Here is a 22,707-nt window from a genome sequence, read left to right on the forward strand (position 1 = left end):
TCATTTTACATTGACATAATTAGACCACTTTCAAATACGCTACAGAAGGTTGCGAAATCATGACCAAGTGCTCAGAGTCATGTATGATTCTCCCAAGCTTTGCGGTCAGGGCATGCAGCTTTACTTTGTATAAAAGCTGGGGTGAGAATCATGTTCACTTTGCCCTTTGAAGACAGGAAAGCACCTGCAGCAGACTGCATGGTGCAGTTAGAGACCAGCAGTACACAGGGAAATTATCAGCTTCAGTGAGACCTAATTATTCCTACCCTGTGTTGCTGAAGGCTGTTTTCCACTGTGAAGTGCAGGGAAGTTTTGTTCTCTCCAAAGATACCCTTCTCAGAACTCAGTTAGCCCCAAGAAAGGGACAGCCAAGCTTTCTGAGTGAAGAGAAAACTGTCAGCCCCTTGTCTTGTGAACCTTAGTGGTTCTTGGAAGAGAGATGGCTTTGAAGACTGCAGCATAACTTCATAAAGCATTTATTTTCCCCCTCTGTCTTTTTCCTGTATCTTCTACCACAGCTTCAGTGCTACAGTTTTTCCAAGAGTAACCCATCAAAAGAAAACTCCTAGAGAGTTTCCCACCCTGTCAACAACTGATGTTCACCATCTCTCCCTTTGCAATGTGTTTACATGGGGATCGGAATTTTCTCATTAGAGAAAGACACAAAAGATACCAAATTCAGGTCAGGAGGAGGAAACTCAGAAGCTTCTTCTCTTCCACAGCATCCCACAAAAAATATTTAAACAGTTTTTCAACATGAGGAGTTGGGGGAATGTATTCACTCTTCCTAGCAAACAAGGAAAGACAAGAGGCTTCCCTAAAGGCAACACTGCAAAATACTGGCTAAGTGAACACCATACATTAAGAAATTAAACTTTTCTGTGTACTTGTAACAAGCTTTAAAAAACTTGCCTGCATTTTAACATATGGTGATAGGGATTCATTGACCAGGACTGCTAGATATGTGTGTGAATGCAAGCACAAGCACACACATACTATATTATTTGTTGCTGAGCATCTGCTTGTCTGGATATGTTCATATAATCCTCACACTTGAAGCTCCAAGGGAATGAGAATAATATCAAATGCTCACACTCTTAGCCTCCAAATGCTGAGGGGGACTACTGGGAACCCAAAAGCATCCTGTCTCAAATAAAGGAGAAGTTAAATAACATTAGAGGTGGGATTAATGACAAAAAGTTCCATTTCATGCTTAACCCTTTCCACTGACTTCCATGACCTGTTCTAACCACAGCAAGTGTTAGGAGCCCTGAAACATTGGTTTGTGGTTTGTTTACTCAAGGATATGGAGAGTAAGCCATGTTGTTGGTGGTTTGGTGTTTTTGTTGTTGGGGTTTTTTTTTCCCTGTGTGTGTTGTGCTTTTTAAAAGGAATAATAGAATCAAAGGATAACTTTTTACCATCCTGAAGGATCTTCATGCCCTAAGGCACTGCTGGCTTCAGTTAGTAGCACAAATTCGTTTATGCAGTATCTCCACCTAGTTATTAATTATGTTCATTCCTATTTGAAGCTGGAGGTCTCGGCTCTAGTACTAAGAGAAATTAAAGTCCATCCATCTAAAGCATCTTAAATCTAATCCTTTGCTTCACACTCATTCCTGGCCCTCCCACTGCTCTCACAAATACCCAGGCCTGAAGCAGTGAGGTCCTCTTCAAATTACTGAATGTTTTCTCTCCCACAAAACCTTGTAATCAGCAGCCTCATTCTTGCCTCTTCTTTTTGCCACCTCCAAAACTTGTTTGCTTGCTAAAACTTCGACCTTTACCCCCACAGTGCTTTGCATCAAGTGTGCTAGTTCAGTCCCATTTGATTTTACAAGCATCCCTTACAGGCTACTAAAACTACCATGGACTAAATCATCCACCTCGTCCACAGCACTAATTTTATCACCTCAGGTCAGTAAAGCTCTGTAAAACTTAACCCATCCTAAAAGGATATACCATCTTCTCTTTTGCTAGAAGGAGCACTGTTGTATCCCAGCTGCCATCCCATCTATCAGTCACCACACTGCTTCACGTCCTATCTTGTACAATGCTGTCTTGATCCAGCTGTTACTGAACTTCTCCTGTCACAAGTATCTTATCACTTTTCTCATCATAAACCTGCCTCCTCCTTCCTCCAGAGACCCTTGAGGATACCTTCTCCTCCTCAGGATTTACTTCAGCTGGCTTGGAAGCATAGGCCATCTTTCCCTAGCTAATGATTTTTTCTTTGTTGTGTTGTAATTATAATACAGTAATGAATACACATGTGTGTGTTTTAAAGGAATCTATATCATGTGTCTTTAATAGAGCACAGATGTTAATGCTGGCACCTCTTATTGTTCAACATGCTCTCCCATCATTGCTTGCTGTTTCTTACACTATTTCTGATCTGATAAACAGCAGAGGGGAAGGACTTGTCTGTCATAGTTATTGGCCACCACAAACCTCCAAGGGGCCACAGTATTAATCCACTGAATGAGCCATGCTCCATGCAGTTGGCGATTGCGCCGACTTGAGGGTGAGTAAGTGAATAATAGGGAGCAATACTGCATCTCCTCTGTATTTCACTATACAGCCCTGACTTTGCCATGCCTGGCAAAGCTGGCATGCAACCAGTGCTGATCTTCAGCTCAGATTTTCAATAAGATAGTTGCATAAACACAATGACATCATGCCATGACATCATTACTTTCCTGTCGATTTGAATCAGCTTGCTTGCTTTTACAGGAAATTATATATATTCACTGCTCCTACAGCTTAATTGACACCAGAGAAGTACCACACACATTACTTTCAACATTTCGCTTTCCACTGCATGAGCAACATTCCCATAATCCATTAGGTACCCACCCAGAACAGACTTTGTCATCATACAAGTAAAGGCAGCTAAATAAACAGAAAGGTCAGGTTTAGAATATAAAAGCTTGAAAAATTTGAAATATTTCTTCTGGGAGAAGGATGAAGCAAAAATAACAGTACCTTGTGCTATGAGGGCTTCTGGCCTCATTGAAAACACTAGACACTATGGTAATGCAATGCTGGTGCCAAGAGACCAAAGTTTTGAAGTCTATCTCCCACCTTCCCAGATTCTTCCTAATATTATCCATGCACCCTGGACTAGTCATTCCAGCATTACCTGGAAAGGCTTTGCAGAAGAAAGAATAATACTGGAAACTAAGCGCATCATATGGGATGAGATGGATAATGTGAACTATTGAACAGAACTAAACGTGGCAGAAAGAAATCAAAGGAGACATTCTGCGTTGTTTATGGACTACAGGACAACACACAAAACCACAGACCTAAGATTAGTATCTCTCCTGAAGGCCCATGAAACAAAAGAGTGGAAAGCATTGTATTTATGGGATAGATCAGGTTTCATTTAAGATTCTTCCCTTCAGATCAATTCAGATCCAACTCGGTTCTACTGCTCCACCAGCAACAGAGAAAATTTTCGTGTATTTACAAGAAGTATTGAAAACCTCATTATTTGCTGGAAAGGGTAGGCAGAGGGTAAAGGGAAAGTGTCATAGTTTACAGCCATGTGTTTTCAAATAAAGGATAATGTATGCATACCAGCCACTTTTACACACCAGTGTCAAAATACTGATTAACTGCAAAGTGATCTTTGCAGTAACACTACACACAGAGCAGAGCTCTTAAAACAGGGTCTAGAATGACATACTTTGGGCCACCAGTGTTGCAAATTGGAAATAAATTCATGACTCTCCCTTCACTCCTACTAAAGATGGCTTTGCTGAGTTTCTGGTTCAGGATTCAAACTCCTGCTTGACTCTAAACAGACATCTTCATATATAGAAGACAGTTCTAGACATATATATAAAGCTTGCCATCTCAAGGCTTTTGTGTGACAGCATCTGGGAATACATTTGTAGGATTTGAATTTGAAGGGTTGTTATGCATATGAACTAACACGCTGCATCTGATCACTGAGCTAGTTGCAATGCTACAGTCCCACGCCAAAACCTGCAGACATCATCTATACCAGCCCTGCCAATAGCTCATGAACACTTTAAAAGCATCAAAGTGTTTTTCCCCGTTTTTCCAAAAAAAAGAGCCCTTACAACACACAGACAAAGACATAGAAAGACAGAGACATATTTCTTCACATTATTTCAGTAAAAACATGTTTTTCTTATTAAACTCCAGTGCTATCCTTTGATTATAAGCATCTTCTTTCCCAGGAAATCTATGGCTAAGTATGTGCAAATATCCAGCTCAGGGGTCTGCCCTCGTGGTAGCTGTGGAATCCCCAGAACTTCTCACCATGTATGTGTGCGAATTGCCTCATAGTCATGTGTGTAATACATTCTTCCTTCTTTTGTCCTCCCTATCCATCTGGGTGCTTGGCAAGTAAGCTGCCTGGCCACCTTATTAGCAAGAGAAATGGGACTCAAGTCCCAGCAAGACTCTGGTGGAAGCTGGAAGAATCCCCCTTGACTGCAGTGGAGTTCAGCCCACTTCTACCACTTCAGTAAGAGCTTCCTAGCTCCATTATTGCGCGGTTGTGGAATGTGGTTGCTTTAGTCCTGTAGACTGTTGAAAAGTTTTGATTCCACTTGACTTCAGCAGGCACTAAGGACATTCCATTGTCACTAGATAAACCCATTATACAAGGCAGCTAAGCATATGTGCTGTTCTCTCGGTTCCTCCACAAGGCAAGTTCACATGCATGGAAATTTGGTGGAGTTTCAATGCAGAAGCAGATTCCTGGGAAACCATGTGCCAGCATTTCCCTGGAGCTGCAGCTTTCCCAGCAAGGCTGCCACACATTCAGAGTCTGGATCTGCTCCACCCTAAGCCCCACACTCCATGGCCCCACCAGGCAGCTTGTGACTCCAGCATGCTCTGGCACCAGCTGGTCACCCCTATGCAGGATGAGGCCAAGCCTTATCAAGAAAGCTGAGCTCATGTTTCCAAGAAGCAAAGAGAAAGGGAGAGGTTTGAGCAGAGCATTGTCACTGCTGGTGGCTTCTTCCAGACAAGCCGTAAACTTGAGTTGTTTATTGGATCCCAAACTTACTTTGCATATACACAGGAAAACAGATGCTTCCCACTCCCAGCTCCCTCAGCAAAACCCACAGGTAGAGTACACAGAGCGGCAGAAACATTGCTTCCTGCCTCTGGCTGCTCTGAGCTGGTGATAGAACATTATCTGTCCCGCACACTTCTTCAGCCCCCTCACCGGGGCATCGGGCTGGCTCACAGCATGCAGCTTGCTTTTCCTGTGTGGTAGGAACAGCTGCTGCCTCCCCTCACAAACAGGGTTCAGAGGCTTGCAAGCGCTTTGGCTCAAACAGTGTGCATGGGGCATGGATGGCAGAGCTGGGAAACAAGCCAGGTCTCCCCAGAGCCTGAGCAGGTGAGTACCCTAACTACTAGGTCATCTTCCATCTTCCAGCATTAAAGGCCTGGCATGGTCCATCCATAGCCCTATCTTCAGTAAGCCTCAGGTGCGGTCCTCCATTTGATTCACTTATGCCAGCAGCAAATTAAGTTTGAGGCTCTTACAAGGGATTAGAGAATCAAAGGGGAAATAGAGCACAAACTCATGTGCCTGGCCGTATGCTTAACTATGGAGCTTCAGGATGGCCACCTATCGCAGTGTCTTGCCTCTTCTGAACAGTGGGTGCTGGTCCCTGCCAGGACTGTGATCTATTGTAGCTGTGTGCCCTTCTGTGGTCTGAAGAGAACTCTTCAGCTTTCTGCATGAAGAAGGTCTCCACAAGTGACACACGTTTGTTTGAGAACACAATGCACTCACTGTTCCCCTCTCCTGTGACATTTCTTTACACAAGCAGCTGAATAGCAAAACATATCAGCGTTCATTACTAATTTTGTTATTTATAGTGAGCTGCCACAGATGGAGACTGCAGCACCGTTCTATCTTTAGGGCATAGCGCCTGCCTGTCCATACAGACAATTGGTAATTAGCACAAGAACAATTTGTTTATCTATTCTCAAACTTAAATAAATAGGAGAGCCATCTATCTGTCAAAATTCAACTCCCTCCCATTGCCAGATCCCCAGGTTAACTGTTTAATGAATGGAGCTTATCACTTCAGTCATTTAGGTAAAGGCAACAGTGTCTTTTAAAAGAATTCCCATTAAAGAAAATGAAATACGCAATAAAAAATAAAAGGCTCTGTACTGAAAGGATAGCATTTAGATCACAAGAATCAGGAGCACAGAACAAGATGAAGATCACAGAGGGATGTCAAGCAGAGGCATAGAAATGAGCCAACGGGTACGTAGGTGAGGTGGGGTGTATATAACCTGCTTACTCCTGGCGTATGCACTTCCTACCAGTCCAGCCACCCAGCTCTCAGCTGATTGCTCCAAGGGAATCCTTGCATGAGCATGAAACTGAGGAACAGAAGGCAGAGAAGATACCTGCAGTTATCCAGGTAAAATCCCACATATGCACTAAGATGCACTTCCATGGCTCGGATGGCAGGACACTGCCCAGTGTAAACACCACACAAGCCAGGGAGACGACATGACATATTTTTTTCTATTTTTTTCCAACCCTTTGTCTTCTTTTATTCCCTATACCCACCCCTGAAGTTAAGAGAAGAGAGGAAGAGGCTTTATGAATACATGGACTTTGTGAGTTGCACCCAAGGGTTGGCTCATGTTCCCTCTCTCCTTGCCCCCATCACTGCTGACAGGAGGGGAATGGGAGCTGCTGAAGGACTGCTCACACTCACCTTAAAGGCCAAAGCAGTCTGTGTGGAAAAAAACAAACCACCCTAGTCTTTCTCACAATTCAGACATTTTCACATCTGAAAGTGTTCACTTACTCAAGCTTGCAGGTGCAGGATTTTTACATGTATATGAGTGTACACGCATATGTAAAGAGTGTGAAAAGTAACAGGAAAGAATAAGAAGGTTTTAGTCGTTACTGTTATCAGGCAGCAAAAGTGGGTCAGAGCTGAGGAATTCTACCTGGCTTCCATTTCCCATCATATGGGTCTCAGTGAAAGGACTTTTGCTTGCTGTCCTACCACCTGGATAACCTTTATTTGACCTTTTTATCCTCCCATCAGAATCCAGGAAAGGGATAAAAACTACTAAATAAAAGTAAACTATTTCATATACAGTGGCTGGAAAAAAATAACTAATGAGGAGCTCCTTCTTTTGTCTTTCAGCTCACAACTCCAAATTTCCCTGTAGTGGTCAAGCTGGGACATGCTCATGCTGGAATGGGGAAGGTAAGTAAAAAAAAAAAAAACACATCTAGCTCGGGAAACAGATATATATGTGGCACAGCATTCCTGCAACCATACACAGCGTGCGGCCAGCCAGCGAAGGGGTTAAACCTCCCCACAGCCTATCTGGGTTGCACTGGCTGTTCCTGTGGGAGAAAAGGCCTTTTTCTGCTGTCACACATTTGGAGACAGGCAGTGGTATTGGGTTGGAGGCTGTCTGGGATGTGGGAAGGGGGGCTGTGAAGAGTGGGGGAAAAGCTGGCTGGGCTGAAGTCATTAGGCTTGTCTTTTATATATTTTATCCTCTCCTAGAAGTAGTAATGTTGTTTATTCAAGCACCTGTAATGTGCAGCTACACCCCATAGCTCTCACAATGAGGAGCAGTGGCACTGGTCTTGAGCACATTATGATGACTTTATTCAATAAAACGGAGCCCTTCAGTCATTTTTTTCCTCCTTGCAAGGAAGAACAAGACCTTACAAAGCAGAGTGGCTGGTTGCCTGCCAAGGAATCCTGAAAAACAGTTCACTCCCCAGAAGGACCTGTTTGTTTTTCCCAGGCTCTCTGGGATCTTTATTCCCCCAGTGAATTAGCAGCCCCTGTTTCTTGGGGTGACAGGGCTCCCCTTTCAGTGAGGCATCGCCAGCACATTCCTGCTGCACTTTAGCCTCCTCTTTCTTGCATATACCTTTTACAAAAGCACCCCTTGTCTAAAACATGATTTGTTCAGAAGTATGAAATTCTGATGTGTAATCTCTGAACCCAAATGGGTGGTACATGAACTTGATAACCGATACCCCTGTCACAGTGCTTCCCTAGAGCAGATAGACCTTCTCCAAGCCTCACACTTTGCCTGAAAATTGTATATAGGTATGACAAACTTAAACCTGGTACAGCTTGCTTGCGTGTGCTCTGGAAACAGAAGCCTTTTCTGGCTTCCTGGATTGTACATGGAAGCTCTCATAATCCTTCCTGCTTTGGTTGCAATGTTCCCCTGTCTCGATGGTAGCTGCTGGAGAGGAAGTGGGCTCAGATCCCCGGGCCAGTGGTGGAGCTGGCTTTCAAAATCAAAGAATAAGCATTTAAATAAGCAGGAAATGTTTGTTAAAATATTGGTGCTGCATGTGTTAAACAGGCAGAAGTGTCATTGAATTAGAGTACATGTGGACAGCCTAGAACTGCTTGTAGAGCGAGCCACTGAACATGTCCCTAGGAAGGATTTAATTAGCAAAATCTAACCAGGACAAATCAGGAGGAAGAAACCTCTCCCTGAGGAAAGGTTTCAAGTTCCTTAAGACCTTGCAATCCTGGATATCTCCAACTGCTCTGCAATTTCACCTGTACTGTAGGGAGCGCTTCATGTGACTCTCTTGTTCACAAAGGGCCCTCGGTGGCTACAGAAATGAGGGCAGAATGAGAGAAAAGCACCCCAGTCTTAACCCTGTTTCCAGACAAAACTCTCAGCAGAATATTTAGCTATAGTCTTCTGCACCAGGCATTAGATCTTCTTCCACCTCTCACTTCCCTCCCATTTTATTCTTTAATGCTCTTGATTTTTGCCGTCACAAGTTATAGAGGAAGAGAGTTTCTATTCAAACTCCAGGCACAACTCTACACAGTGGTACAAGGAGGGTACGTAGGAAGTCGTTCCAGATGAAGATAGGCTGACAGCCAGCATCTTAGAAGAAAGAATTGGTCTGAGGCCAGGTTTACTTTAGTCCATTATGAAATTAGGGACTACTAGCAAAGTCTGGATATGGATTTGGGCACGGAGTTTCAACACTGCTCAGTTCAGTACATCGGGAAGGTACAGGAAGGAAGGGTTGTTGACCTTATGGTTTTAGTTTGGGCCCTTCTCCAGCCACAAGCAGCCTGAAGGAAAGATGAGACTAATTAAATTAGTATTCTTGAAGTCCAACCGCATGTCATTGCATAGAGCAAAAAGAGATGAGAGAAAGTGAAAATAAAATAAGAACAAGTTGGTTGGTTTAAAAGGCAAGTGACAGGAATTTGTTTCAAGATGTTGTTTTTAAGACAATAGGGTTTAAGCCAAGGGGAACTGACAGCAAGAAACCACAGGAAATGTCAAGAGAAATACAGACAGGCAGAACTACGGGTGTACTAGAAAAGAAACACCTATAAATAAAAAAATTCAAACATCCAATTAAATAATTCAGCAGAGGAAAGTTTCTAGGAGACAAATAGTGGTTTAACCATCATAATGTAGAAGCAATAACCAGTAATAATAAGGAGATTGCAGAGAGCTAAAGGATTTTTTTGCAGTGGTCTTCTGAAGTAGAGATGATAGCAGGAAATAGCAGGTCTTTAGCTGTAAAATATATGTAATATGAAAAGAGAGAGGCTGGCTTTTGGTTCAGATAAGTGTAAGAATGTAAATGTTAATAAAGCACCTGCATCAGGTCATGTTCTGTATAAAAGCGGTGACTGAAGAAATGGAGGATAAAATAACCAACCTATTAGCCAAAGTACACATGAGTATTAAAAATAGTACTTACTGCAAAAAATGATGCCAAGATTGTGAGCCATGTATTTGTACCTCTAATGGGTGCTTCAAAGGATGTGAGCATTCAGATTACAATCTCATTACCAGCAGAAATTGTCAAGGAAGTACTTACATTTTTCTTGTTATTAATGATAAAATCACATGTAATGGAAAGCACCAAGACATAGAAGAATGAGCAAAGATGGGAAGTCCAGATGCTGCTATTCTTTATTTGTACAGTGATCAGGAGCCAGAAAAACTCTGAACACAGAAAAGGCCTCTTCCCTGAAGAGCTACACCATTGACTTGCAGGGAGATCTGTGTCATTTCAGTTCTTCTTCGGTTTCTCTGTGTTACAGACCAGAGGGATTATGATTACCTGATAGTTATTGCTAATTCATGTTTATAAGGTCCTTGGCATTATAAGAAGTGCTGAGTGCTTATTATTTTGCAATAATGGCTAGAAAGAACATAATTATAATAGTCAGGCTTTCATTTTCACATACCGTTTGTTTTCACAACATTTTCACAAAATTCACCCACCACATTTTTTAATCAGAGGGTTGAACAGAGAATTCTCAAAGCTATAATGAAAAATAACTGTGTTAGGACTTGTAAGAAAGAGGCTTTATAGACTGTCTTTAGCTTGAAAGATTAACAGTCAGTATTTAAGGTCAGAACCAAAAGGGGTGGCAGTATACCATTAGAGATAGAAATGCTCTTGCCAAGTAATGCGTGCATGTAAGGTGCAGGTGAAGACAAAGAATAAAACTTGCAATAAAAGGCATCCTTTGAAATTTCTGTTGAGAAATCCAGAAACAACAGCCTCTCTACTGACTTGAACAGAGACACCAGGAATAGCCTTCACCCAGAGAGACAAAGGGGCACCAGGCAATCTTCTCATCTAAAACCAACACATAGGCCCCTCAGCCCCTCCCATGACCATCATTATCTCCCTTCCAAAATTTTGAGTCACTTCATATTTTGTTGGCACTAGAAGATCATAAAAAAGTGCTCAGCATGCTGCTGGTCCAATACAGTATCAATACAAATAAAATGTCTGTAGGAATACAGATTAGACAATGGTTTACAACAGAGTCAGCAGAGAAGGACCTTTCTCATGTTGTATTTAAGTCGCCCAGGCTCATGGGGTCAACAGTACTCAAGGAAACCATGGATGAACACTGAGAAGTGTCCTTCTCTGTGCAGAACTGAACTATTGTTCACCCAGAAGTTCCAAAGAGGACAAGGCATTTTTAAGCATTGCACAGTTTGAGGCTACCTGTCCCAGAAGTGATCGGCAGTCTCTGTTGGATAGGGTGAGCATTAGAGCAAGAAGGGAATAACATTTCTTCCTGACTCCAGATTTCATAATGCCAGAGCCCATGGAAAAGAATAAAGCTCTGTGTTAGTATCTACCATTTGTGTGCTAACGTGACCCTAAATTGCCCTAGGAACAGAGCCCAGCAATGCAAATTCACTCAAAGAGCCTCTTCACCTCTTGCTGATCAGATCATGAGGAGGAAACAACTGCCAGATCTGCAAAGAGAGGAAAAACAGTATCTGTTCATGCGGCTTTATATATATTTATATGAATTTAATAAATATATATATATATTGCTGCTCTTACTTTATTTTTAGACCTCTCTAATTAGGCCAGTTGAAGAGCCAACTCCTGTCCCCTCCTGCTCCGTAATTACAAAAACACCTCCCCAGTACAAATCCTGGCTCAGATGAATTTATTACATCGTAGAAGAAAAACTTGTTGTTCGTAATAACATGGTCAGAGTTATTTTCTCTCTTACTGGATGGGAAAGACTTTTCTGCTCTTTTTTTTTCCCCCTTTGGTATAAATATAGCACAAGCTAAACAGAGCCACTCTGTAATGTAAAAATACTGCAAGCTTTTTATCAGGAAGGACAGTTCGTCACCTTGTCTCTCTCGGGACTGGAAATAGAATGTTCCAAAAGTGAGAGCTTTGAAAATCCAGTGTGCTAAAGAGGAAAGGAAGGGGAAAGGGCTGCCTCGGTTTGTCAAGGAACAAATATTTTCTTTTACAGAGGACAAATAATGACTTGACATGTAACATTCACAACAGAGCAGCCCAATCACTGTGTTCCCACTGACTCATGAACAAGGAGGTACCACCCGCCTTGAAAACAGCAAAAGCATCCCCATTTCCTGCACATCAGTCTGGAAGCTTCTGCTGGACACAGAAAACTGTGGCTGATCCAGGGCACTGGGGACCAAAGCTGCCAAGACTTTGGGCTGACAGAAACTCTTCATTAGGAATTTAGTAGGGATTATAAGGTTTAATGCATTAAAGGCAGCATAACATGTGGAGAACTTCAGTGTGAGGATAATAAGGAAATGCAGACTCTGTTGTTTCTTTATTATTTTGAGGTGGGTCAAAGTCAGGCCTAAACTGAAAGCGAGTCGGTTGGATTGGATATTTTCTGAGAAGGGGAGTGTAATCTGGGGTAAAGACACTCAGGAAACCTGCTGTGCAGAGTTGCTCCTGAAAACCTGCTGTCCTAAGATGGTAAAGTTGCTACAGAAGGGCTAAGCACAGGTTGAGAGGGATGAAAAATCACAAGCTTTGTGTGGCCACACCAGTTCCTCCAGAGGAGAACACTCAGACCATACATTTTCACAAGCCTACCAAGACTCAGTTGAACACCACATTGCCAGGCTCAGCCCTGGCTCAGCCTCGGACGCTTACTTTCCAGCTGAACATGCCTCTAACCCCAGTCTGGACATAGAAACTGCTTCTGCAAGCCATGTCCAAGGTGGTGTGGGTTTAACCTGTAAGGCAGAGTTAATTCTGGATGATGCTCAGAGAGGCAAGGCTAAGGCAGCCCTAGCAGACTACTATAGTTATGCCAGTTTGGCTGACTATATTTTCATGTGGCCATGTAACTAACAAAAGCAAAAGAGGACTGTAAGGCAGTACCTTTCAGTGCCTGGGACCCTGGTGTCCAGGAACAATGGGGATATATAAGAGGCAGTAGACTCAGGAACTGTGAGACAAAAGAAGAAGTTGTTTCTACCCAGGTCCCTCACTGCAGGAACCTGTGCTCACACAGACCTTGGAGGTGGCTCAGACTGCCCAGGAAATACCAGTGGTGGCTTTTTAACAATGGCAGGACCCACTCTCCAAAATCCTGTCTTGCAGGAAGGCCTAGAAAGACGGTCAACAGCAGGGATGGGGCAGAAGTGTTTCTTCCTGATCTGTCCCTCAAACTGCTCTTTAGCCAAGGACAGGTGCTTCTTATGCAGGCTGAGGGTGGAAATGGGCACCAGCTGCAGGTCACATCATATCAGCCTCTGAGGTGCCACCACAGGGCAAAGGGACAGTCACATCTGTGTAATCCCTGTCCCCAGGGATCCAGCCAGATTCCCCTCTCCAAGGCAGCAACAAGGAGTGTGCTAGGGCACAGCCAGTGCCTGGGTTAGAGAAGAGAGTCAGAAGGGAAGCAGGGACTATCCCAGGGAGCTTTCTTACTCAGAAAAGGTATTTGTCAACACACTGGCCCAAACTCTTCACAACAGGTCACTAAAATGCTACAGCAAACAGCAGCTGATGGCTCCAAAATGAGTCTATTGCTGCTCAAACAGCCAGCACAGCTAAGCAAACAGGCTTCCAGGCCAGGGGCTGTGTTTGCACTCCTCTACGCAGCTAATGGGATATCAAATTTATCCTAAGAAGGTTGCAAAAGGAAAAAAAAAAGAGAGAGAAAGAAAGAAATGGCTTCATGTTGATCTCTTTCCATTTTCTTTTCTCAGCTTCATGCATTGTCCAACCTGCCATTTTAGAAGACAGATTTATCCCTTATTAGTTAAATTGGTAACTGTTTGCTCTAGAATGATTGTTAGTAGTCCCTTCTTAAATAATGCCCTCTGGTGTCACACTACATCTACCCTGGCTTTGGTTATCTCTAGGATTTTTCTCCTGTTAGGAGAATGGATATTTTATTGTAAAAGGGTTACAAGGCAGGAGGAAATGAATTATATGAAATATAAAAGTAGAAAGCTAATAAGAGAGTGGACTTGATAGATAAGGCACGAAAATAAATCTAATTTGACTGTAACTCAAGTGCTTCCTACTTATGAAGTAATAAGCATACCCTGGACTAAACCAGCGTTAACCCAGGACATAGCTGTTATTTTGTCAAATTTAGCTGGATCCAACAATTAACAAACAGTGGCTCAGATTTCGTGTGTGTGATTATTTTGATGCCTGGTGGGAAATAAGGCCGTGATCTCCTAAAAGGGGAACTCTGTGAATGCTTTCTCTGAAAAGTCCATGGGAAGGGCTCCAGCATGGGCCAGGGAAGATGGCAGAGCTGTTTCCTGAGGACTGTGCAGTGGTGTAGCACTGTGGGAATCATCTTCTTTGTTTTTCATTTCCGACTTTGTGTTCTCAGTGAGTCCTCCCCTTTATTTACCCAACCAAAAATCTTCAGACCCATTGGAGAAAACACCTTCAAGTGCTTTCCCTCTCTCCCTATAGAAAGTGGGTGATGGAGAGGAGAAAGAAATGGATCCTTCCTTTCCATAGTATGCTGTATCTTTGAGGAAAAATCCCATTTAATGAGACGAGCATAAAGCTCCTTTCTAGAAATAACAACACGGTCTAATTCCAGTCTGGAGAGGGAAGCAGCATCCCTTCCTCTGCCTCTGGGACAAATATTCCTGGGCTGGGGATACCAGGGCCCAAAGATATCTGTTGCACAAGCACACCATTTTGTTTCAGATCCTGCAAATGTTTCAAGTAGTCATTATATAATGGCTTTTGTCTTTTCCCATTGCCAAAAGGGTCCAGGAGATATATGTCATAACACTGCGTAACGCCTGCCCCTGCAGTCCCTCCTGCAATCATCTCATCTGGGTGGGACTCTAGCTTGATGTCATTCAGCCCGGTGCAGCTCCTATCTACGCAACCAAAATACCCAGCCCTGACACAGCCTGTCTTGTTCCCCCTGGTATTTTGCAAGCCGTGCCCACATTGGGGGGCTTCCCCTATGTGAGGTGCTCCCCTCTCATGCTTCCCCTGCTGCCTCCAGGGTATTCCCACCTCACCCTGCCTTGCTGCACCAGGAGCAGCCAGCACTGCATGCAGCCCCGCTTAGACATAGAGGGGAACAACATAACCCAGAGCAAGGCTGCTCCTCCTGGAAAATGTGCAATGGTTGCCTTTATATTTCCCCTATGCATTTTTTATTTCCCTTTTTCTTTCCTACCCTTCCACACCACAGACAATTGTCGTCTTCCTCTGCTCTCTCAGTGGTCCCTGAAGAGGTAAAGCGCAGCCCTCACCACAGCAAAAGGGAGGAGGACTAGGGGTATCTGGCATTCAGCAAAAGGAGAAGCAAAGACCAGGTCTTTTTTCTTTCTATTCAGGCATCTAGAAATGGTCACAGGTCAAACTAGTTGCACTTTTCACCTTCCCCACAACCTGTCCAGTTCTCAAGAGCTTTTCTGCACCAGGATGTGGCTGCATCTTTGGTTTATGTTACAGCTGGCACTTACACAAAACCATCTAAACGGAGTACAACAGGTTAGCAACAGGCTTGTCCTCTGTTCTCTAGTGAAGATGGCTCCTGCCCTCTCATGGTTGAAGGCAGATATGTAAAACCACTTGTTTGTTCTTTGCAAAGAAACACCAAATACCATTGCACGCATTTCCTTCAGCTGGCTCCACATAGTCTGGCATCACCCTCCTTTAACATACACACTGACGCAACTGGGAAATTCTCCCGTGGCAGACACTGACTGGTTGTCATAAGGCAATTAGCAAAGCAGGGTTGCAATCCCCAACTGTGGTCTCAGAGTGCTACAAAACTATGAAGTGTAGGTAATACATAAGGAAAGTCACTCACTTGCCCACCCTTTTCACACAGTGTTGGTCTTTTTTCCACCAGTTAACCCACCCTTCCTGCATCCATTCAGCTCTAAGGAACAAGATTTCCATGGGTTTCTCTAATGCACCAAACAAGTTTTTGCCAATAGACTAAAGCCAGGGGTTGATGGTATGATGTAAAGTTGTCCACTATGTTCTCACTACCTACTTGTTCAGATTTCCTCTCCCAAATCAGTGAGGTTTTGTAGAGATTTGATCATATCAGTAGAACTTCTATTGTTTTGGTCCTTCTTTCATGCCCCTCGCACCCCTCCCTTTTTTTTTATATGATACAGAGCATTTCTCATAACTGAATACAAATCTGTGAAAAGCCAGCTTCTCAGAAAAACCTTAGCACATGGCACTGCCCTCTCATTTCCAAGTACAACCCAAGCCTAACACTCAACCAGCTGTCCCACACACCTGACCAATGCATTGTGTTCACACAAACCTCCCTGAGAATCACAGGCTCCCCCAGAGACACCCTTTTCCTTCAGAGCTTGCTTCCAGCCAGGAGACCTGCACCACTTCTCAGTGAAAGTCTGGAGGGGGGTAATGTGAAATGCCAGGGAACTAAGGCCTAGAGGTGGCGGACAACCAGCTCTCTTGTTGATTTCCTGGCATTGGTTTCTATTTCCTGACCACCCACAATACTCTGTTTTCATCCATCCCAACATGGGAAACAGCAGTTGCAATGTTTGAATGAAGTAATGTCCCTTAAGAGATCAAATATTTTTCTGAAGCATCATAGGAGCAAGAGCCATCTGGGCAAAGGTCTAGCTGCCTCCCTGGTGCCAGGTTTACCAGGGCTTGTGCATGAGGAGGGAGAAAGGCGTTGATTTGCTCTGGGTTGGGTTGGTCTGGGGAGCTTCTCTCTTTAAACCACATAATCCCTGCTCTGTCCTCTGTCAGCTCCATCTGTGTGGGTTTTAACTGGCATTGAGCTATCCGAGTGCGGAGATGACTTCTGCTCACAAAGTATTCCTATTCTTTTTGCTCTTGTCACTTTTTCATTGGATTTTGGCAACCCAGGTCAAAGTTGAGAACCAGCACGACTTCCGGGACATGGCCAGCATAGTAGCCATGGCAAAAACCTATGCGACCACGGAGCCGTTCATTGACTCCAAGTATGACATCCGAATCCAGAAGATTGGCAGCAACTACAAGGCTTACATGTGAGTGCGTGGCTATGGGCTATGCTGGAGCAAGACAGCGGGGAGACGGTTCAGTTGGTGGCTGCTCTGGGCAGGAGTAGGAAGCTGACTTAATTTCCTTGAAGAACAGCCCTGCTGTTCTCCCCCCACCTCTGAACCCAGATCCCTCTTCTCCATTCATCTGCATGCTAATGGATCATCTTCTCCATTACCTACCATCAGTTCATTGTTTCTGGAGTGTAAATCTCTCTCTGTCTGTTCCCACTGTAACTGTGCTCTGCCATCAGCTATCACCTCTCCCTCCAACTGTCAAAGGGCTCATCTTTCCCAGGAAACTCCTCCAGCTGCCAGTACCCTCTAGTGGGAACTGAACCCACCCCCTTCCCATCTGGCAGAAGCAATAAAAAAGGCTGAGCCAACTGCAACTCATGGAGTCCTACAGTATCCAAGCCATAGCAACACCCATCCTCACCCCAGCTGGAGACTGTGGCACCACAGCCATGGCACACATGGACATGAGGAGCACACAGCACCGCGTACAAATGGCCTCAGCCTGGCCAGCTTGCAGGGTTTCTGTAAGCATTTTGCATATGTGCTTCTTGGAAGCATACAAAGGAGGGAAAGGAGGAGAGACATTTCTGTGAGTGTCCTGGAGCTCCTCCCTGCCCCTTGGGGTAGTGAGGCAGGTGGCAAGAAGGCAACCCTCAACACTGGCATGCTTAAAAATATTAAAAAGCATTCAGCATTCAGCCAAATGTTGGTAGTGTTCAGGGTCAATTAAGGATGTAACCATGACTCAGTGTAAGAAACCTGTTTCTTCTTACTGCAAACCAGTAGATGAGAAAAGCCAAATAGCACAGCTTCTGTGGAAGCTCCTTGTCCAGCCACAAAATTCTGGACAAGTAGACAGCTCCAGCAGTACATTCATCAGGTTGCCAGATAAATTTCATATGTTACCTAACACCCACAATACTGTGAGGTTTGGGTCTGTGTTTACAAACTCCCAGGCCATATCTCTGGTGAGACATAGTAAAGTAAGATAATCAAATGTACATGATCACATATTTTTCAGCTATAGCTATCTAAAATTCCAGGTTGGATTCATAGCGCAGAGGTATTTAAGTAAACTAGATAACGGCTGAATCACATTCTTCATGGAAAGGACTTGTGGGACACTCCACTACTTCATGTGAACTCAATGAGAGAAAATTAGATTTAAATATGATCAGGTCAACAATAGCACAGTTGCCTAATATTACATTAACATCTCAGGGAGTCTGGCTCAAATTGGCCAGAGGAAGGAAGGTTTAAAATATCAATTAAAATTCCCTGTTCCTGCCAACCTAGTCAGCCTTGGCTCCAGAGCCTGCTCCCAGTCTGCCTCTAAGAGAAACAAAGGCCCAGTTAGCTTGACCATATCCTCTCCCCGTTTATTATTCGCACTCCCCATGCATTCATCCAGACAAGGATCCGAAATAATACCACATAACTGAGGAAAGAAAGCAGTCACACTAAAAGCTAATCCCACTTGGGAATATAGCTGCACAAACAATTGTTTGCTAAATGAGAAACGTTTTCACATGAAAACAGCCATGAACGGGAAACACCTTAATAAGAAATGAAGCTTATTAGCAAAGAAAGCAAACAGGAAAATTTACCCAGGGGCTTGCTAACCCAGAAGGTTGACTTATATTGAGATAATCATTTATGGATGTGAGCTTGGGAGAGTGGTACAGTCAGTCCCATCAGGGGCTGTTCCTTCTGTCCCAGCATCAGACAGAACAGAAAGCTCTTTCTATGGTATAAAGAATTAAGTCCCTACTATGTCCAAGGACAGAGGTAAAAGCAACCAAAATATCAGAGTTCTCACTGATGTCTCAAACAGAAGACTCGGAATCATTAGCCATGCTAGCAAATCTCAGCCTTAAAGACGATTACAGCGTCTGCAGTAGCATCACACTAAGTAAATTACTTTGATCTGTGAGTCATGGAAACTACCCAGTATTTTTACACTTTCATCTACACATATAGACTTTAAAAGCCCCTTCCTTCTGAGGAAAGGCTGTGTACCAAAATTCTCCAGAATATGTTTACTTTGCACCAAGCATCTGCTGGAGGGAGGATGCTGCAGGGTGACTCATGCATTCCTCCCCGCCCCAGATGTTCAATGCACTTCCTTCCAGCCCATGACCCAAGGCCTGAGTTCAGTTTCCCATTGACTGCAGTGCAGTGACTCCAGATTTACACAACTAACAAACACCTACTTAGCCCATGCCTCAGGCCAGTCTCAAAACCAGCAGATAAGCAACATGTGATACATGCCTAAAATTCCACCAAATGCATTTAGCTGTCATAATACTGGTAAAGGGAAAACATGAATACTGCTCACGTAGCAGGGGAAATTGGGGCAGAAATTGTGCTTCCACCCTCACCCCAACTGGGGTCCAACAGAGGGATCGTTTCCAGTTAAGATTCATGAGATGTTCACTTTTAATGAAGCCAGCAGCTGGTGATTTTCAGGAGTGAGATATTCTTTCCCACCAGCTCTTAGTAGAAGGGTAACATCCTTTCCTTTCTGGTTTCATGAGTGTGACTTCTGATCTTGTCACCTCAAATGCAGTTCAGTATGCTCTGCAGGGGATACAACATCAGCTGTGTCTCAACTAGTCTCAACTCAACAAACTACTTATGGACTGAAATGGCCCAGCTTGGAGATGGTGAGTATAGGACACCAACAGCCCATGGTCTACTGGTGTATCCGCTTATCCTAAGCAATGCTGAAGGTGTCTTGGTCACAAATCTGCTTGATTAACCAATCCCTAAAAGCCTGAGGTCTTTTCTTTTAAGATACTGACTGTACACTGTTGTGGCACTGTGGTGGGTTTGACCCTGGCTGGATGCCAGGTGCCCACCAAAGCTGCTCTATCACTCCCCTCCTCAGCTGGGCAGGGGAGAGAAAACAGGATGAGAAGCTCATGGGTCAAGAGAAGGACAGGGAGATCACACAGCAGTTACCACCACGGGTAAAACAGATTCAACTTGGAAAAATTAATTTCATTTATTACCGGTGAAATCAAAGTATGCTAATGAGAAATAAACCCAAATCTTAAAACAGCTTTCCCCGACCCCTCCCTTCTTCCTGGGCTTAACCTCACTCCCAGTTTCTCTACTTTCTCCCCCTGAGTGGTGCAGGGGGATGGGGAATTGGGGTTGCAGTCAGTTCATTACACATTGTTCCTGCTGCTCCTTCCCCCTCAGGGGGAGGACTCCCCACACTCTGACCCTGCTCCAGCCTTAGGTCCCTCCCACAGGAGACAGTCCTCCACAAAATTCTCCAATATGAGTCCTTCCCACAGGCTGCAGTTCTTCAGGAACTGCTCCAGCGTGGGTGCCTTCCACAGGGTGCAGCCCTTCAGCAACAGCCTGACCCAGTGTGGTCCCGCATGGGGTCACAAGTCCTGCTGGCAAACCTGCTCCAGCCTGGGTTCCTCTCTCCACGGGGCCACAGGTCCTGCCAGGAGCCTGCTCCAGCGTGGGCTTCCCACAGGGTCACAGCCTCCTTTGGGCATCACCTGCTTCACTGTGGGGCCCCCCATGGGCTGCAGGTGGGTATCTGCTCCACCACAGACCTCCACAGGCTGCAGGGGCACAGCCTGCCTCACCGTGGACTTCACCACAAGCTGCAGGGGAACCCCTTCTCCAGCACCTGGAGCACCTCCACCACTGACCCTGGTGTCTGCAGAGTTGTTCCTCTCACATTCTCACTCCTCTCTTCAGCTGTTGTTCTGCTGTAGGTTTTTTCCTCCCTTCTTTAAATATGTTATCCCAGAGGCACTACCACTGTCATGGATGGGCTCAGCCTTGGCCAGTGGCAGGTCCATCTTGGAGCTGGCTGGCACTGGCTCCATCAGACATGGGGGAAGCTTCTAGCAGCTTCTCACAGAAGCCACCCCTGTAGTGCCCCCGCTACCAAAACCTTGCCACACAAACCCAATACACCAACAGCCCATGATCTGCTAGTCTATCCACTTATCCTAAGCAATGCTGAAGGTAACCTTGGTCACAAATCAGCTTGATTAACTGATCCCTAAGAGCCTGGGTTTTCTGGGGTTTTTTCCTTTAAGATACTGGCTGTACACTGTTGTGGCCCCTGATATTTTGGATGACTACTAAGAAGCTCTTTGACTTTCAGTCCCTAAGAAAAATTGGGTTTGAGGCAGAGCATCCTTAGGGAAAGATATTTGTCGTGTCTCCTTTTCCACTTCAGGTTGAATACAAAAAGGGAAAGAAAAAATAAGAAGTAGAAAAGGAAGAAGAAGAAGAGGAAGAAGAAGAAGAGGAAGAAGAAGAAGAGGAAGAACAAGAAGAAGAAGAGGAAGAAGAAGAAGAGGAAGATGAAGAGGAAGAAGAAGAATAACAAGAGGAAGAAGAACAAGGACAAGGACAAGGACAAGGACAAGAACAAGAACAAGAACAAGAACAAGAACAAGAACAAGAACAAGAACAAGAACAAGAACAAGAACAAGAACAATTTGGTGGCATGCTTGACACCTGAACTGCTCAGACATGACCGGAAGACAGTGATCTTGACAGAGGCGATGGTGTAGGAGTTTGATGACTGGTCCAGAAGGCTTCAGCTGAAGCTATTCCATTTTAAAACAGCAAAGTTCACTAACAGGAAAATTAGGGATACAGCTTAGATAAATATTTATATCTTATGCCCAATATTGGCTGGAGATGGGTAGGCATAAACAAGTCAAACCAATCAGCCCAATGGCTAGAGCAGAGTTCTTATTTTGGGAGCTTTTCCACATCAGATTTCCTTGTAAAACTGTATAGCTGTGGTTTGGTTTTCTCAGGGACAACACAGCTGCTTACATTTGGTATGCCAGGTACATTTTCTGAACAGTGATATCCAATCATCTTCTCACTAATCAGACTCCAGGAGTTCTCATCAGTACTAATGGGATGTTGGATGCCATCTGCCACTGCAGGGCAATTTTCTGAACGTAAATGTTAATAAAGAGTTGTTCTTCCCATTGCAGAACTGAAAAATGTAATCCTAAGAACCCCAAGTGAAAAGAGAAAGAGAGGCTGAGGGTTGAATACTGACCTTACAGGCCACCAAAGAGCTCATAACAATCAAAGCTTGAGGAGGAACCCATTCTTTTGCTTAGAAAGTAGGGTAGGAAGATGGATGTTGGTGAAGGGAACAAGGGACAAGAGTCAACTCTCTGGAAACACAGTCATTCAACACAGTAATCATGATCCTTTGCCCCCACCCCTCCCCCTTTATATACGGTTACAAAAACCATTTAGATTTCACAGCAAGTACATATATCACTTTAGAAAAGAAATGGAAAAAGGACTCCATGCTGTCCCTCACCAGAGTAAAGGGGAACCTTAGGTAGTCAACTATAATGACGCAGGTTTATAGTCTAGCAGGACATCAGTATTACCACTGTTTCATGTAGGTTTGCAAGTTCAGAGTCTCTTTTCCACATCACGTTCAAAAGGTGAGAGAACTGGCAGCAAGGGTTCCCACAACCTCATGCTGAAATGTTGGATCATACCTCATACTCGCCTCCTAAATCTTTACCTAAATCTTCCTCAGCATGGAGATGCTCCCTGGATGTATCCTGTCAGCTTGTTGACTTGTCCTAGCTTGCACACTATGCCAGGGTTATCTGCAGTGTTGCCACAGCAAGCTGTCCAGGGTCTGCCTTGTGCCTAAGGTCAAAAAAAAAAGGAAAATTTTCATCCCTTGATGGATGATGATGAATCCCAGAATTTGGCAGCAACAGTACCTTTTTTGGAAATTAACCATCAGTTACAGCTAACCATACTCCAACAATTTTGCAATTCTACATTCTCCAAGCCCAGACACAGTAAGCCACAGGCAGGTCAATG

At 44.2% G+C, this 22,707-nt stretch overlaps 1 protein-coding gene across 2 annotated transcripts in view; it reads left to right on the forward strand.

Annotated features, from left to right (window-relative positions):
• The window catches only part of SYN3 (synapsin III), a 201,146-nt gene that overhangs the window by 159,846 nt on the left and 18,593 nt on the right, over window positions 1-22,707 (forward strand). For both annotated transcript variants that reach the window (XM_056341791.1, XM_056341792.1), the window contains exons 8-9: window positions 7,179-7,241; window positions 16,676-16,818. In XM_056341791.1, coding sequence (XP_056197766.1) covers window positions 7,179-7,241; window positions 16,676-16,818 — 206 coding nt within the window. The remainder of the gene's footprint in view (window positions 1-7,178; window positions 7,242-16,675; window positions 16,819-22,707) is intronic.

Source organism: Falco biarmicus, chromosome 5 (genome assembly GCF_023638135.1).
Source record: "Falco biarmicus isolate bFalBia1 chromosome 5, bFalBia1.pri, whole genome shotgun sequence".
Classification (NCBI taxonomy): domain Eukaryota; kingdom Metazoa; phylum Chordata; class Aves; order Falconiformes; family Falconidae; genus Falco; species Falco biarmicus.